The following is a 16,185-nucleotide window of genomic DNA, read 5'->3' on the forward strand; positions in this document are numbered from 1 at the left end:
TAATTTTTATTTGAAGTTTAGTTTTTAAAGTCAACGGGTAGTACGAGTGATTTTTTTTTTTTTTTTTTTCCCCCTCCCCCCCACACACACACTATTGTGTATTACTGGTGGACCTTTGTGTTTTAACACGTCCAGTATCCAGGAGAGTGGTACTATTTTTTTACTCAGTCTCTCAGCCTGGTTTGCCTCTGCTTTGCACCTTATACGATTGCACACCTGTGCTAAGCATATGTAAAACATTCCTAATCTGATCTGATAATGCTTACTGCCACCTTCCCATAGGTAAAAGTATGCAGGATACAAAGCAATATAGAATAGACCTTGCCAAGAAGCACTGGGTACGGGTGGGATTGAGAGGTTTGGAAAAAAGATGGCTTGTTAGAAAGGATATAAATAAAAATGTAGTGACTTAGTTTTGGCACCTCTGGACTTTGCATAGCATGTAAGCCTCATTGTCTTGTAAAATAGAGAATGGAACTAAGCACACCCATTTTGCATGTTGGTTAAGGAATGAAAACAGGCAGATGGGAGCTTAGTATGTCAAACTAGTTCAGTGTTGTGACCGAACCTAGAAAAAAATGCTTAAATTTCCTAGGACAAACATGCCTAATATGGCTGCTGCATATGATTTTAGCAAAAATCCAATGGTATGTCTCAGTAATGTACACATTGAGTTACTGGATAAAACCACATATTCTGCATATCTATCGAATCAGAACCCAGTAAGTAACTTAAAAAGAGCCCACTTCTGCTTTATTCAAGATACACAATTCCTGTTGTTTTTCTTTAATAGTCTCAGTTGGCTGGTTTTATTTTTTTATTAGCTGTGCTACAGGTTTGAGTTTGAACCCCGTCAAACTGCAGGTTGTAAAAGAAGCTTTTTGTAGTGTACACCATATAACAGAGAAAGGATCAGTTTACCTATTTGTATAGTTTTGGCTTTACCGAAGTAATTTTGTTTCAGATTGAAACTAACATCTGTCCATGGGTTTTACCTCTTCCTATAGGCTTGGCAGTTTGTTACAGTAGGTTTGCAGAAACCCAGGCTGATTTAGGTAAATGGATATAGTGCAGCTTTAGCTTCTCATAATGTATCAACAGCCTAAACAGCCACTAACAGAAAATGGCTTGTCCCAAGATAGCACTGCTTGGTCTTCATTCAGTGGAAAGGACATGGTGAAGTCTCAAAATGGGTTTTGTTTTATATTTCCTTGTGTTCTTAAAACAGTTACAGATGTTTGGAAATTAAAAAAAGAGACTCCTTCCCTGTTCCTGTGTTTTTATTCCTCCCCTCATTTATTAAAACCCTGTTTTATTGCCTTTCTCTGTATTTTTCTTTTGAAACTTGACTACGTTATAGCTGGTGGTTTAGCGCACATTCTGATTCATAGTTCTGAAAATGGTGGTCAAAGTCATCCCTTTCCAGAGGAAAGTTATTAAAAAAAAAGGACTGGAAACAAGTCCCACGTACGATGTTTATTGATAGCATAGAGATTGGTAAGAAAGCCAGGTTGGAAACTGCCTAATTGGTGTGTCCACACCTAGTTGTATTTATACCAATGATCTATGGCGAGAAAAAAGAATAATCAAATACTCATGCAGACCCAGCTTATCTTTTAAAGTTACAGCCACCTACGCTCTTTTCTTAAAGATTATTGTATTCTTTCAGTTTTCAAAAGCACCATAACTACTCAAAATGAGCACTTCCTAAGATGCCTACTTCTGTTAATCATGATTAGTTACAATTGCATATCCATGCCCAAATCTGGGCAAAATTTGAAAATAGGCAGATCTGTTTGAGCTTTGTTAAAAAGATGCATTAAATGTGACAAACTAGTGAGCTAAAGTATTGGACCTCAGAAGACTAAAAGGCTGTGCCTACTGTGGTGAAAATAGACAATAGTCTTACTGCCTCTTTCAGAAAAGGACAAATCCTGTTTCTGCAGTAGTTACGTTCCCAATGGGCGCTTCCAACAAACAGGTTTGGGTTGTGTAGAGGTGGCCTTTTCCCCACCATGCTGAGTGCTAAGCATGTGCTTCCTGTGTGCAATTTGAGGGTCATTCTGTTTTTTTCCCCTTTGTGTTCATCATCAGTAACACAAGTTCTGCAGGTTAATTTAGGTCCTTGGTGAGAGCTATAGAAGCCTCCTGACATAAGTTGATTTGCACAGCTGTAATTGTTTGGAAAATCTAAAACAATTTGTGTTTGCACAGGAAGGAAGAGAATGTCCTGGCTGGGTTGAGGCATAGAAAGCAATAGCTATTTCCTTTTATTAGGTAAAATGATTCTGAAAGCCACAAGGCTGAGAGAGGTGAGGTGAAGAAGTCATTTTTACATGTTGATTTCCTGAATAGGCCTAGCTTGTAAAGCAAGAATAAGGATTTAAGACTTGTTTTTTTAAACTGTCTAAGACTGCTCACAGCTGTGTGCAGTATATCGACTATTCACTGTCTGACTGATGCATTTTAAATACTATCATGGTGTGTATCGTATCCATAGCAAATAACGGTAAGAAGCTTATCTATGGGAATAAAATTAATCTTATTTCCAAGATGCCCAATGGTATTATATCCGGCCCCACTCTTTGTTCCTTAGTTCGTTCCTTCTGATTTTCCCAGTGATTGTCTTTGGCAACTGATTGACAAATTCCATCTAATTGAAAATATGGAAATGGAAAAATTACCAGACTTGTAATATACTTGTTATACTTTTAATCTGGAACAGCAATTACTTTCACACCTGTATCTGTTAAGCTCTTTAAATGCTTTGATCATTTCACATGCACGTAATTTCCCCAAACTTCAAGTATATTTAAAAATATTATGGGCAATGCAAAACATGTTTGTCATATTTTATATCGTATATTTTACGCCAACGTTTTGGGGGCTTTTTGTCACTTAAAAGTATGGGGGAAGCTACTGATTTGAATTTACTCTGGTAGACTCTATCCCACCCTGGTAAGAATAAGGTTTTTCAATTCATCCTTTGCTACTTGCCTTTCTGGGATACTTATATGGAGCGGTAGTTTTCTTGACGTGATCTTGCAGCTCCTGAATCAATTTCTCTGGATTACATAATGTAAAAGAAGGAGACAAGACCACAAAAGCTTTAACCACCTAGAAGACAAAATCCGTTGACATTGCAACATTTAATTTAGCATAAAAACAAACCAGCAAATACAGTTAATACAAATCATAAATGCAAAACTTTCAGTTAGTCGGTCTCTTATCTCGTGTGTTGTTACTTAGCATGTATTATTCCATTTTTTTTTAATGTGAATGTCCACAGTGTTTAAAATCTTATGCAGTGTGCTTCTAAGCAGGTAGTCTGGGCCCTATTTATGGGATAGTTTTTAGGGCCAGCTCCTGACCTCCAGGTGTACTTGCATAATCCTGGAAATTCAGTGGCGTTATTCTGGATTACCTTGCATCAGAATTGGTCTGTACATCAATATTCCTATCCAGAAATGTTTTGTGTACTATTGAGATATGTGCGACCAAACTGCTGCTGTTTATCATCCTTGCATTGATTGTTAGTAGTGAATGAGTAATAGGGTGATCAGAGTAAGCTATTCTGCCCACCTCCAGTACAGAGGAGAAGCTTTTTGCTGTAGCTTCTTTGTTAGTACAGTTGGGCACCATTCCATCTATGCTCAGCTGAACCTAATGACTGGTGTAAACCATAGTTCAGATACCCATCTAAAGACTCAGCCATGCAGATAAAACTCCTCCTGAAGTCCAGTGGAATTTGGCTAAATAAGCAGGGCCTCCCCTTAGTGTTTTCTGGGGTAAATATAATATGCAACAGTTGTTTAATGCAATATTACCTCTCCTCTGATGGGATCCGGGCTGCTGACAACGGCTGATTCTACCACGGCTGGGTGCTCTATCAGTGCGCTTTCTATCTCAAATGGTCCGATGCGGTAGCTAGGAAAGCAAAGTGAGGTGGTTGCTAGATGATATACATGAGCTTTATCTTGTTTTTGAACTCCATACATTTGTGTAAATTCAGGTTAAAGGTACAAACCCAGCAGAAATGATGACATCATCAGCTCTTCCCACAAACCACAAGTATCCATCTTCATCCATAGTCCCTCTGTCCCCAGTGATGTAAAAATCTCCTCGCACTGTTGTAGCAGTTTTTCCTGGCTCATCCTGTGAATTGTAGCATGGAAATGCTGTACTGAAGTAGCAGAGCAAGGGAGAGAGCCCAACTTCTAGTTCTATGCTCAAGGCATTTCTACAACCATGTATTTTACACTGCTTCCCTCTGCAAGGGGTGCATTTAAATAGGCAATTTAGGGGTGGATTGGCCAATTACCAGTCACCTGGAGAGACCCATTTCTGGTATGTATTATGGTATTTAAAGTACATGCTCAGACTTGCCAAAGAGGACAGTGGATTACAGAAAAATGGATTAGAGTGCGACTGTGCTGACTGCATTTTCCTTAGCACTATAGATGTTGAACACCTTCAGCTCAGGACAAGGATTTCCATTCTTACTGATGAGTGTGGCACCAAACCCAAGAGCACAGCAATCCACAAACTTGGTGGAAGTTTGTAGCATAGACCCTTGACAACTAACATATAACAAACCTTTTGCTGCAGGTTGTGGTAGGTGTTTGTATTGCTCATTACGTTGGATAGGCATCTAGATTTTGACTAGCCCTTACATGCTTGAGTTGCCTCCTGGCATCGTTTTGCTTGGGCTAACTGTTTCCTGGTGCTATGGGAAAGGAAGATCTGGGCTAACAAACTATTTTCTGTAAACAATAGGGAAGGGCAAGGTCTGGCTGAAGCTGCGTTTCTGTGTGCCAGTGACCCATAGCTGTACCCCGACAACTAGATTAAAGCCAGCTTGGGTAGTGCATCTCTGGGTGTAGAAACACCTTTTGTGAGCCAAATTGCTGACAGTTCCATCCCAGAATGAAAAGGGAGTCGGGAAGCGCTCCTGGAGCACCTTCTTGGTGCTTCTCATGGTCTGTTCCACCCAGGGCAAAGCCTTGAGGCTGATTCCAGCCTTTGGAAAATTTCTATTAGCTGCTTACTATGTATTGAGAGAAAAAACAAAATGGCTGTTTTGAATCTATTTTGATGGCGATGTCTCCTTCTTCACCAGGAGGCAGAATATTGCAGCTTTCATCGATGATCTACCACAAGAGACGGAACATTTTGTTTGATTGAGCATCATGTTTCCTTTTCTTAAAATAAAGAGTCAGTTACAACAACCACCGCCTCCAACCCACAATCCTGAATACCATCCCTCTATATCCAGATTTGCGTTATGATGCCTTCCTTTATCTTACCTCTGTCTAGGCCAGTGCTTTCCAAACTTTCTCAAGTCATGGAACATTTTCATGTCAGTTCTGCTGTAGAGCCCCTATCCCAGGCTAGAGACTGACATGGAGCCGGGCAACCTGGCCTGGCAATGAGACTGCATCGCCTCCCAGCCCGCTCCACCCTTACCCCAGTCTCTTTGCAGACCCCTTGATGACCCAGCACCAATTCTCCCAGGGTTTTGCAGAACATGGTTTGAAAACCACTGGTCTAGGACAACATCAGTCTATCAGAAAAGGTGACCAACATACCTGGACATCATATGGGGCTGTTGGCTTTCCCATGGATCCTGGTTTAACTTTCATTCCTTTGAGATTTGCAGATATTATTCCCTATTACAAACAAGCAAACAACCCAGCTAGTTTCTCTGAAGCCATTGTTCAATCCCTCCCCACACTTGTGTGTACTACTGTAATGCCAAAAGACTCAATCTTGTGTATTATGCTATCCCAGACTCCTGATTTCACTGGGAGGTTTGACTCTACAAGGAAGGAAGGGCAATTTGTAACTGAAATCCTATGAGCTTATATAGGGTCCATGAAAAGCTGCACTGTAATTTTAAGGGCAAAAAATGCAGCCTTATGAGGTCATTGACTATTTGCTCTGGGTGGTGCCTTTTTACATCTTCATGGTCACTGCAAAAACCAAGGAGAACAATTTGGAGTTAACATCTCTTCACAAATTTAAGGTAACATTCAAGTTTGTAACATTTATGAACTAAACTTAACCTACGACTTCTGTCTGTCCGTAGCCTTCATAGATATCCAGTCCTGTCTGGCTCTTCCACTGAGCAAACACTTCAGGGTTGAGTGGCTCCCCTCCAGTCAAACAGTGCCTCAGGCTCTTGAACTTGTAACTTAATAGACAAAATTAACAAGAACTATCACAGGGTTAAAAAGACTCTTCCCTTCATTGCTGTTGGTAACCCCCTCAACTTCAATGTATGCTGGACTCAAATCTGCTCTCCAGTAATATGCATGCACCTCTCAGTGAAGTCAGTGGGAATTATATACCTCAGGCCCATAGGCTTGACTGGGGATGCAGCAGAATTTAGTTTTTAGGTTCTTTTAGTATATCCCTACCAAGGAAAGTATTTATAAATGAAAGAATGAAGGTAATTCTTGGAGATAACTCTGAGTGGTCAGTGTGTGTGTAAAGAGATGAATGCACAGGTTTTTATACTGTTCCATTAATTAGGAGGGACAGGACTCCAAGCATGTACCTAAGAGGCTGGAGGTTTTTCTGATCTCTGCCAGTTGTCCAGTTCTGTAAAACATGCAAGATTTGGCTTTCTCCCAAGAATGCAGAGGCCTCTTTCTCAATTATTTCAAGAGTCCTTTGCATTGCCAGCGTAAGTGCAACTGACCATTAGTAAAAATAATTTGGGGTCTTCAGTACTTCCAGCTTGTGCTTCTGCTGATATACCACAAAATTGCCATCTGTGCTGAGTCTCGACACTTTCCAGGCTGGAATCCAGATGGGCAGACATATGCAACAGTGAAACTAACTGGACAAAAAAAAAGCAAACTCTACCTTCTGGCACTTGACCAAAAGTTTTGGTTCAGGTTCCTTCATCAGAGCTTCAGATCACATCTGTTTTAAGAGAAGTCAGTGGGAGCCATGCATGCAAATCTGGGAGCAGAATTTTGTCCTTTATATTTGCTGTCCCTATTAATGTTTCACAGCAAAATTCACTCTGAACTGCAGTGGTTTAACCAGCCTGGAATTTGTCCCTTATTATAGTATACATTACTAAATATTAACTAAACATGCCATTGACATGTCAGGGGTTCACTGTTTTCAGCATAAGATTTTCCACTGCTATGGTTTTAATTTATGATACAGGACTGTTGGTACAACTCCTTATTAAGGAGCAAAACATCTGGAAGGGGACACTCTTATGGAAACAGGGTTCCAATAATATTGTCAGCAAAGCAACGGTACCTTCTGAGATCCTCTTGCACAAGCATGCGGTAGGCGGTAGGGGCGCTGCAGAGAGTGGTTATGGGATATGTGCACAGGGTCTAACAAATTGAAAGAAAAATCAAATGTTGGTCAAATAAATTAGGAATAGATTCCTTCTAGTACTGGAACAGCTCTACATTTTCATTTCAGCAATGCAGTAATGTCCAGACACTGGCCCGTTTCTACGTGTGGTTACATTAGTATACAAGTGGAACAACTGCTAGGTTGTAGTAAAGTCAGATTACAAAGTGGTGTAACTGAGGTCAGGATCTGGCCCACTGAATTACTGGGCATAGCAACCCTCCTGAATGACTCTGTCATGACATTCACTGAACATTGAAGTCAGGCAGCATCTCACCGTAGGTTGGGCATCTGAAAATTAGAGCCTGCTTTTGATGAGATAAGCCACAATAACTTGGTATTGATTAAATGTCTATCTTTATTGTTTCCGAGTGAATAACATTATGATGAAGATAGTATTTCATTGCTCCTATATGCATTATTAGACACTTTGTGAATGCCTTAGTGGCAGAACCTGGAAATGTCTCACTTATATGGATTGTGGGCTTGATGCTCCATGAGGGATGCTGAGTGTTAGCCATATAGAAACCTGTGCTGATGAGCCAGACAAGGAGTGTGCTGACCCCAGTTCTATATTAACTAGATTGCAGATGCAAATTTATTTCTGCCTGATAGCTGGAGTAAAGTGAACAAAAGCAATGCGTAGCTCACTTTCTCATTAGCAAAATAAGGATCTCAGCTTAGCCCATACGTTCTCATTTTTGCCTTTTCTCTGGCTATCCTCCATCCATCTTTTACACAGCATGCTAGCAAATTAGGAAGTGAGAGATTTACTGTGGTTTAGGGTGACAAACTATGCCTAGCTTTCTCAACCTTCCTTGTGTCTTTAGCTAATACCTGCGCAGGGGTTCAAAACCCTCATGCTCCTCACTGTATACTATGAAGATACTTGCAAGGTCAAGCACATAGTGTAAAAATGCTAACAACAGATATACTAAAAAGAGCATAAGGTCTAGAAAAACTGTACAGCAGCAAAAACTTATTTTCCTTCCCCCATTGCTACAAGCTGTTCATGAAGGACTATTTTTTGATCTTACCTTTTGCAAGATTTACCTGGCTGTGAGATGAGGCTTGAATATCATCCCCTGTGGGAGAAAGCTGATATCTCTGCCTCAATGTATTTTAACACCAAGTCACATTTTGTAAGGGTCACAGCATCTTAATTAAAATATTTCTTTACATTTAAACCAGCTAATTATCATTTCAACAGAGGAGTTCAGGAAGAGGGAGACTATAGGGAAGGTATTAAATCCCAGGTGATTGGAAGCAGCTGGTTGAATCCAATGCCTCAAAAAGTCATGCAAAGAACAAGTCCCTTGTGATCAAGTCACTCTAAAGCAGCTAATTCCATAAAACTACGGCTCAGCGTATATTCCTAATACAGGGTTTGCAGTTGGCTTGGCAAATAGTGTGAAATACAAGTAAATCTACATCTCAAGCTTTGTTTTCTTACATTCAGGAATACTTTTGGCTCAAACTGTGGCATGGCATGTACAAAGACACAAGTACCCCGAAGCCATGGGGCAAAAACGCTTCCCAGAGCTGCCTTCACCCAGCCGGTATCTGACATATTCCATATAATGTCTGAGGGAGACAATTCCATCCAGTACCTGTAGAAGGCGGAAGAGATGAGTATGGGTGACCATGCACATGGGAGTAAGAAATATCAGCTTTAGCTTACTATGGGTCTAGTAAACATGGCATGATAATTTAACAGTTCCAACAAAAATTCTCTGCCCACATTTTACCTGACAGCAATGATGGTTCAAACCTAAAACTGTTTGACTCATTCATCAAAATCATTTCTCCTGGATTAATGTGCAGTTTTGCAAGTGCTACAATGCATCATCAAGAATGACATAAAATTAGGTCTTTGTTTCATGGGTATAACTCAGTTACAGATTCCATATAATTTACATGCCCAATGCAGTAGAAACTAGTGGTTGTAACATCCTGCACAATTCTTTCATGTTTCAGAGCTTCAGAAGCACTGTCGGGACGAGTGCCATACCTTCCACAGAGAGCAAACCCCAGACCCAAACTGCTGTGTGAATGTTCTGCCATTTTTGGAGAACCTGTAGTTCCACTGGTGAAGAAGACTGTCATTGGATCTCGGCTTTTTGTCTTGATACAGTCATGAACAGCAGGTGCAGCTCTTCAAAAAAACCAATGTAGAAATGACCAGCATTATTCAACAGTCTTAATTCTGATTCCTTACACTCTCCAAATCATATGTACAGGTCAGGCTGCACCAAATGAGATCTACTGTCCTAACAAGTATTATTCCAGCACCAAAGAGGATTCAACCAACCAACTGAAGGAAAGTTTCAGTTTTTGCAAGGTGTTCTGCAAATTCTAATGTCCCTTCCTCCTTGATCTTTCCATTCACTGATATTTAGATGATCAATTATTTGAAGGACTTACAGTAGCTCAGGGAACTACAAGTATAACTTGGCCATACATAACATCACTTCAGATTTCAATGTTTTTAGGGATAGGTAAAATTTTCAAAAGCACCTAAGTGATTTAGGAGCTTAAACCCTTCTTTCAAAAAGTGTGGTAAATGTGTAAATCATTTATTAAGACAGAGAGGTGTGTTTACTTGATACATCTTAGTAAAAAATCTTTGTTTTCAGATTTGATTATACTAATATGAGTTAGGCAGGAGGTTCTTACTTGAATAGTTCACTGAAGTTCAGCCACCCATCTCTGCTGTTTTCAGATATGATTAGCTTGGTTTTCAGGAACTGACACTTAGACACAATTGTATCTACTGTAGGTGCCAACACATCATTGGTAATGATGCACTTAGCCTTAGAAGCCTGGAGTCTGTAGAAAATGTCTCTTGCTGTCAGTTGAATTGTCCCAGGAATAAAGATAATTCCTAGAGATAAGATAAAATTACAAGGTTATGAGGCATTTTTCACTTCCAGTTCTGAATTTTTCTATAGGTTTCCCCTAAATTGTTGAACATTAACATTATTTCAGTACAGAGATTGCTGCATTTCACTGGTGGGAAAGAGGGAGGTAGTTAGCCGTGTTAGTCTGAAGTCGGGCAGAAGGTTAGGGTGGCACCTTAGAAACTAATTTGTTCAGAGAGACAGAACCATCATAGGCAACAGACTATTTCATCGTGTGGTAGGAAAGGCATTATATATGGCCTGATCAGGAGGACCTTTACTTATACAAATAGTCCTTCTAACTTTCTGTGAGGACTGATACCATTACTTTTCCGGGAGATCCTATGAGAAAAGGGCACATTATAACATATAACAGTAAAATATTACTTTTCATCAGTCAATAAAGACACAACTTTGTTTAATGGAGCTAATGTGAATGTAAAAGAAGTTAAATTATATTTACTTTCAATTCCACATATGCTAAAAAGAAAGAAAATGAACAAAAAGGTCATTACATCTCAGTCTGTATTTCCTTCACAATGTACTCCCTACAAGGCAGGTGGAAGTATTCAAGATACAAATTCAAATGGCCATCCTAAAGCTAATTAATTGTAAGCTAACTTTTTACAGAGAGGGTAACATAAATAATACCTACACTGGTCGGAATGACATCTCTCACCTGTACGCATACAAGCCACATTTAGCAGCCACCATTCGGGTATTCGAGGAAGAATCAGAATAACTCTGTCCCCCTTTTGCAGACCACATGGATCAGTGAGCACATTGGCTGCTTTTCTGGATAGAGATCCCAGCTCTTCAAAACTCCACCTTACTTCAGTTCCTCTTCCATTTATCCACCACAGGGCTGGGTTTGAGGGCTGCTTTCCTTCCTGCATACCACCACCAGGAATTAATGATGTGATTGTTACCCCACCATCTCTTGCAGGTCACTGAAGACATTCTATGGAACCACAACTGGACACGGGTTCTTAGGATCAGGGTTTTGCAGAATACAAATGGACTTGAGCGCATGCTGAAAGTTAAGCATGTGCTTAACAACAACTGTGAAGTACTTAAATGACTTTGGATCACACGTCCAACTGATTTTCCTTTTGACGTCTCATAATTCACATAAAGGCTTTTGTAAACCCCAGCACTATAGAGAGAGAAAGAACATGGGGTGTCTTTGGAAAGAACGGTGAATTGTCAGTTGTTCCTGTTATAATGTCAAGTACAGTAAAGGTAAAAGTGTGACCTCAGTAAAACCAATAATTTTAACCTTGATTTTACTGAGGCCAAGATCTCACCCCCAAATATTTAATCTATAAGGGAAAAGAAAATCTACCTTTTCTATTTGAGACCATTGATCCAGCACATCACTTGCAAAATTAAAGTACTCAGGCACTTCCTGTTCACATCGATTAATGGCTTCATAGTTGGAAAGATTTAGAGAAGCAAAAACCTTGTGATCTTGGTAGAATAACCTGTAGAATGATTTGAGGTTCCAAATGGACCTTACGGCTTGAAATTCAAGTAAAATCTTCATGTCATAAAACTGGATGTGTCAGGCTTTTGGAGACACTGCAAAAATATCAAAATCTATTTTGTGATCCTTCTCCTACAATGAGAGAAATGAGTAGAAAAATCAGTGATTGTGTGAAGTTCAAACCCCCAAACAAGCCAATAGGCAGGAATGGAATAGCCACATGTGTACAGAGAGATTCAACAGTTTAGACCTGCTGGTATAGTAAGTTGGGCTGTGCCCATTATGGCTAAGCTCAGGGTCCAACTAAGTCTCCTTTTTCCAGTCGCCCACAACTTTCTCAAACAAAATCTTTTTTGGGCTGATAATTTGTACCTTGTTCAGCCTATGTGTGAACCATTTTGCAAAAACTAGCCTCATCATTGCTGTCAAACATGAAGACTGTGTATTTCTTATGTGTTTTGATTGATATTACTGCAGTGGAATTGTTAAAAAACCTTGGTTTAGAAGATTCAAATTTGGCTCATTTTCTGGATCTCACTGAGACTGGCAGAAAAAGCTACACTTTGGAAAGCATTTATTCAGAGTGTTTGAAAAGTATGAATCGACTTTACATCTTTGCATCATGACTCTCTACCGAATTGTTGGTGCAAAGATAAGCTTGTGGCAGCTAAGTTATCTTTATGTAAATTCTTCTTTCATCCTACTGTGATAATTCACCTATGCTTCACACTATAGTCTATTATCTCCCCAGGCCTTAACTCCAAACTGCCCTTATTACATAACTTGTCTATCCTCTGATTAAATCTCCTTTCCTATGACTTTGGTGTGTATTTGATGAACAAAGACTTTGTCCTTGGTAAAGACTTGAGTCTCTCTATTCCTCTCCTCTTTCTTTCTCCACCACCACCTGTATCTTTCCTCCTCCCACACTTTTCTCCTCTCACTCCACTGTCTTCCCAGAGACAGCCCTCTTTTCACCCAAAACCATTCCAGCATGACTTCTGTTGACCATCTTCCTCTGTAGTCCTCCTTCCTACCCCTGCTTTCCTCTTACAGCACCCAACAATTCCAGCTTTTAGTCAGTGTCTCTCCATTCCTACTTTTGACAAGCTCTTTTGTCTTTCAGACAAAGCCCCCTTTGGAACCACCCACTTTCCAAGTACACTGCCTTTCCCTCCTCCTGTCCAATTCTAACCTCTGACTGAACTGAAGTCTTCCTTACCAGACTCAGCAGTCTGGTCTCACTCCTGTTTGGTCCAGTTTTTTCGGTTTAATCTAACAATGTTTAGATGTCTACATCTAAAGGTCTTTACTTTTATACTGGTATTTGTCCAACAGCTAGCAGTTGCCCCACGGCCTGACACCAGACGGAGATAGCTGAAGTGCAGAGCAGTGTAACCATTAGCTGTGAGGGCTGACTATGTGTTGCCAGAAACACCCCTATGACATGGGGGATTTTCCTCCAACCAGACCAGCAGAAGAAAGACTGTAGCCCTGTGATCCCAGTTGTTGAATATTCATTTCTCTCCTTCTTCCACAGATGTCCCAGTGCTTTCTCTTTTCTGTCCCTTAGACATAAGACTCATGTCCCTTAGACATAAGGCTTCTAAGTTCATTTGTGCCTTGAGTCTCTCCATATAACCCGTTTTGCTTATAATACCTGCAAGAGAACAGCCAGCTAATTCTGGTTGCATCGAGTGACACTGGGAATTGCTGTTGTTATACTTTATGTGACTGTAGTCCCCAGAATGGACCAGGACCCTGCTTTACCAGGTCTAGCCAAATGTAGGACAAAAAGCTACTCATTATTCTGAATTACCTGGGTTTTTTTTATAAAATCAAAAATATTCAGATGAGCTAGAACCCATCAAGTATCATATACAGCTAACCTAAGAAACAACAGTCTTGGAGCCGGCTATTACTCATCTTCCCTGTCTTAGTCCCTCCTTTTGTCTGTTAAACTTATTTACTGTGTTTGTCTCTAATCAGATTATTGGTTCTTCAGGGTGGACACCTGATCTTCCTATGTTGTAAACAACATCTCATACACTTTGGGACCCTTTTCCCAAATGGGGCCTTTAGGCATGACCGTACCTGAAATAATATGTAGTTATCATTGTAATTATTGTTATCTGAATTTATAAATCTGAATTATGTTATAATTTTGAAGCTATTTAGAAATCTATATTTTATTTCTTGCTCTGTTCTGCCGTGGCTCAAAGTTAAGATTATGATTCATAAATGTTCACCTTGTTTTATTAATCCAATAACAAAGTATGAGATATTTTTCCATGGCCTGTTATTAGCTTGTTTAAAGATGATCACTTATGCCACATCTAATTTAGATGTGTCTATTTAGTTTTATAAAATGTGTTTTATACTCAGGCTATCCACAAAGCAGTCGGCAAGGCAGTCAGAATTAAATTAGAGCAGTGACTGTGTATGGCAAAATGGTGGATATTATGTATTCAGCCTCAGAGCTGAAAGACACTGATTGTGTTAAATACATATGCTTCACTCCATATGTATTCACTTTAATGCTGAATCACCTTAAAAATGACCTTAAAATATCGCCTTTTATTTCAGTTCTGGACAGGTCATTTAGGAAAACATGTTTCTAGAGTTCACCCTAACTCAGTCAACTCCAGCTAGAAACTGGTTTTGTTTTCAACTGAACTATTGATCAGAATATTAGATCTGGAATACACTCACTCACAGAAAAGCCATGTTTGCGTTCTGTTTTCCATGAAATGTAAAACTGCATCTTCTCCCCAATAACCTTAAATTCAGTAGTGTTACTAAGCGTTGGAGGAAGAAGGGGTGGTTAACCAAGGCAGCAGCCCCAGCAACTGACTTAGGAACAGGGCACAAAAATAGTGGCCACTGCAGCTGCCAGCTGGCTATTGCCACTGCCCCATGCCCCATCACTGCCAAGAGCAGAGAATTACGCTCTTATAGCTATGTCTAAATCCCTCTAAGAGTGATGAACAATGACAGTCCGCAGAGGCAAATGGACTATTGGGCCCTTCGTTATCTGTTTTTTCTATATGTTACGAGAAAGTGAAAAGTGTTTTTTTACTCCTAAGATGGTTAATATTTGAAAAAAATATCCTCAAAACACTTATTTCTCTATGTACGTAGCTAAAATATGTTGCCTTACCTGAAGATGTTTTCTGGTCAGATAAGACTTCTTTTAACTCATCCACATACATCTAAGCATGGTAGCTCTTGATCATAGCCTCCTCCCAGTTACCCACTTTTGTTCTGCCTGTTTAAATAGTTGTTGTCCTCTTTAGTACTGTACATTGCTTTCAGTGTTGAGGATTATTCCCCTCCTGGGAATGCAGTTTTCATTTCTCCAATTATGCTCTGATGAAAGGTAGAGTGACTGAAAAAGGGTGGGAGAAGATAGAAAGGGAGCTGAGTATAAAATATCTTTTTTTCTGGCTCATTACCATTGGAGAATAGCTAATCCACCACACATTAGTCTATAATTCCATACTATGGTGCCACAGAAATCATAGACCACAAGAGTGGAGCTCAGTGATTAGTTATCAGAGCCTCAAGGTAATTACTGTACAAGAATCAGCATGATGAACACGAATAAAACTTTAATTGTAAGCAAAGCACAAGCAAAACTGACCCATAAAACTTGAGGGACCTTTCTGAGCAGAAAATGTAAACCATTCAGACATGACTCAGCAATCCGGAGAAGGACAATGAGAACTCAAGCCAGGGAGCCACTGCTCTTGCTGCGGGTGTTATGCCATTTTACATGTAACAGGAGCAATTATAGAAAATGTATGCAATGTGGAAGATGACAACATGATGGAGCATGGCAATTTAAATGGTGCAAGAAACAAAATTATTAGATGGTCCCAGTCTGAAGGGAGACTGTGAATGAGCAATTTGAAGCAAGGGTAGCGAGTTACAGAGGTGCTAGTCAATGCAATCCCAACGGGGGGTGGGGGGGAAGAGATCTGCCCACTGTCACTAGGAGCCGGCTGAGAAAGTCAGAGAAAATGGGCACACCAGCTCAGGGAAACAACGTTGGGTGCCTATATTCGTAGAGGCCAGGAATGGGGTAGTACATGGACGGGCCAGTCGATGTGTGGAATCTAGGTAGTGCAGAGCAGCATGGGATTTATATGGGTGTGAGACCAGAATCTAGTCCATTTTACTCCTCCAGTGACTATTTTGGTTTCTTCCTCATGGCCGCAGTTCAGCAACCTGTCCCCCTTCAAGAAAGCAGGTAAGCATGCGTTTAAGTTAAAAACAGGCTTACGTGCTGGAGTGAAGCATATGTATTTAACCAGTTTGCTGAATGGAAGGTCTGTTTGCATTAGGTTCACTGCATTCAGACAAGCAACCGCCTTCAGGTCCTGAGCGTCACATAAGCAGAATTGCCGAGCTTGT

The 16,185-nt window shown here is 40.2% G+C and overlaps 1 protein-coding gene across 1 annotated transcript; it reads right to left on the bottom strand.

Moving 5' to 3' along the window:
- Nucleotides 1-85: 85 nt before the first annotated feature.
- On the bottom strand, nt 86-15,166 carry LOC109314852 (acyl-coenzyme A synthetase ACSM4, mitochondrial-like). The gene is made up of 14 exons (XM_019542203.1): nt 14,930-15,166; nt 11,629-11,901; nt 10,963-11,173; nt 10,060-10,267; nt 9,395-9,538; nt 8,837-8,993; nt 7,282-7,361; nt 6,070-6,193; nt 5,589-5,669; nt 5,049-5,150; nt 4,028-4,155; nt 3,828-3,927; nt 2,998-3,117; nt 86-2,653 (listed from the first exon to the last, which is right to left on the bottom strand). Exons 2-14 carry the CDS (start codon nt 11,827-11,829, stop codon nt 2,567-2,569), a joined length of 1,743 nt encoding a protein of 580 aa, XP_019397748.1. The 5' UTR covers nt 11,830-11,901; nt 14,930-15,166; the 3' UTR covers nt 86-2,566.
- Between the last annotated feature and the right edge of the window lie 1,019 nt (nt 15,167-16,185).

The sequence above is a fragment of the Crocodylus porosus genome, unplaced genomic scaffold, assembly GCF_001723895.1.
Source record: "Crocodylus porosus isolate Cpor-Errol unplaced genomic scaffold, CroPor_comp1, whole genome shotgun sequence".
NCBI lineage: Eukaryota > Metazoa > Chordata > Crocodylia > Crocodylidae > Crocodylus > Crocodylus porosus.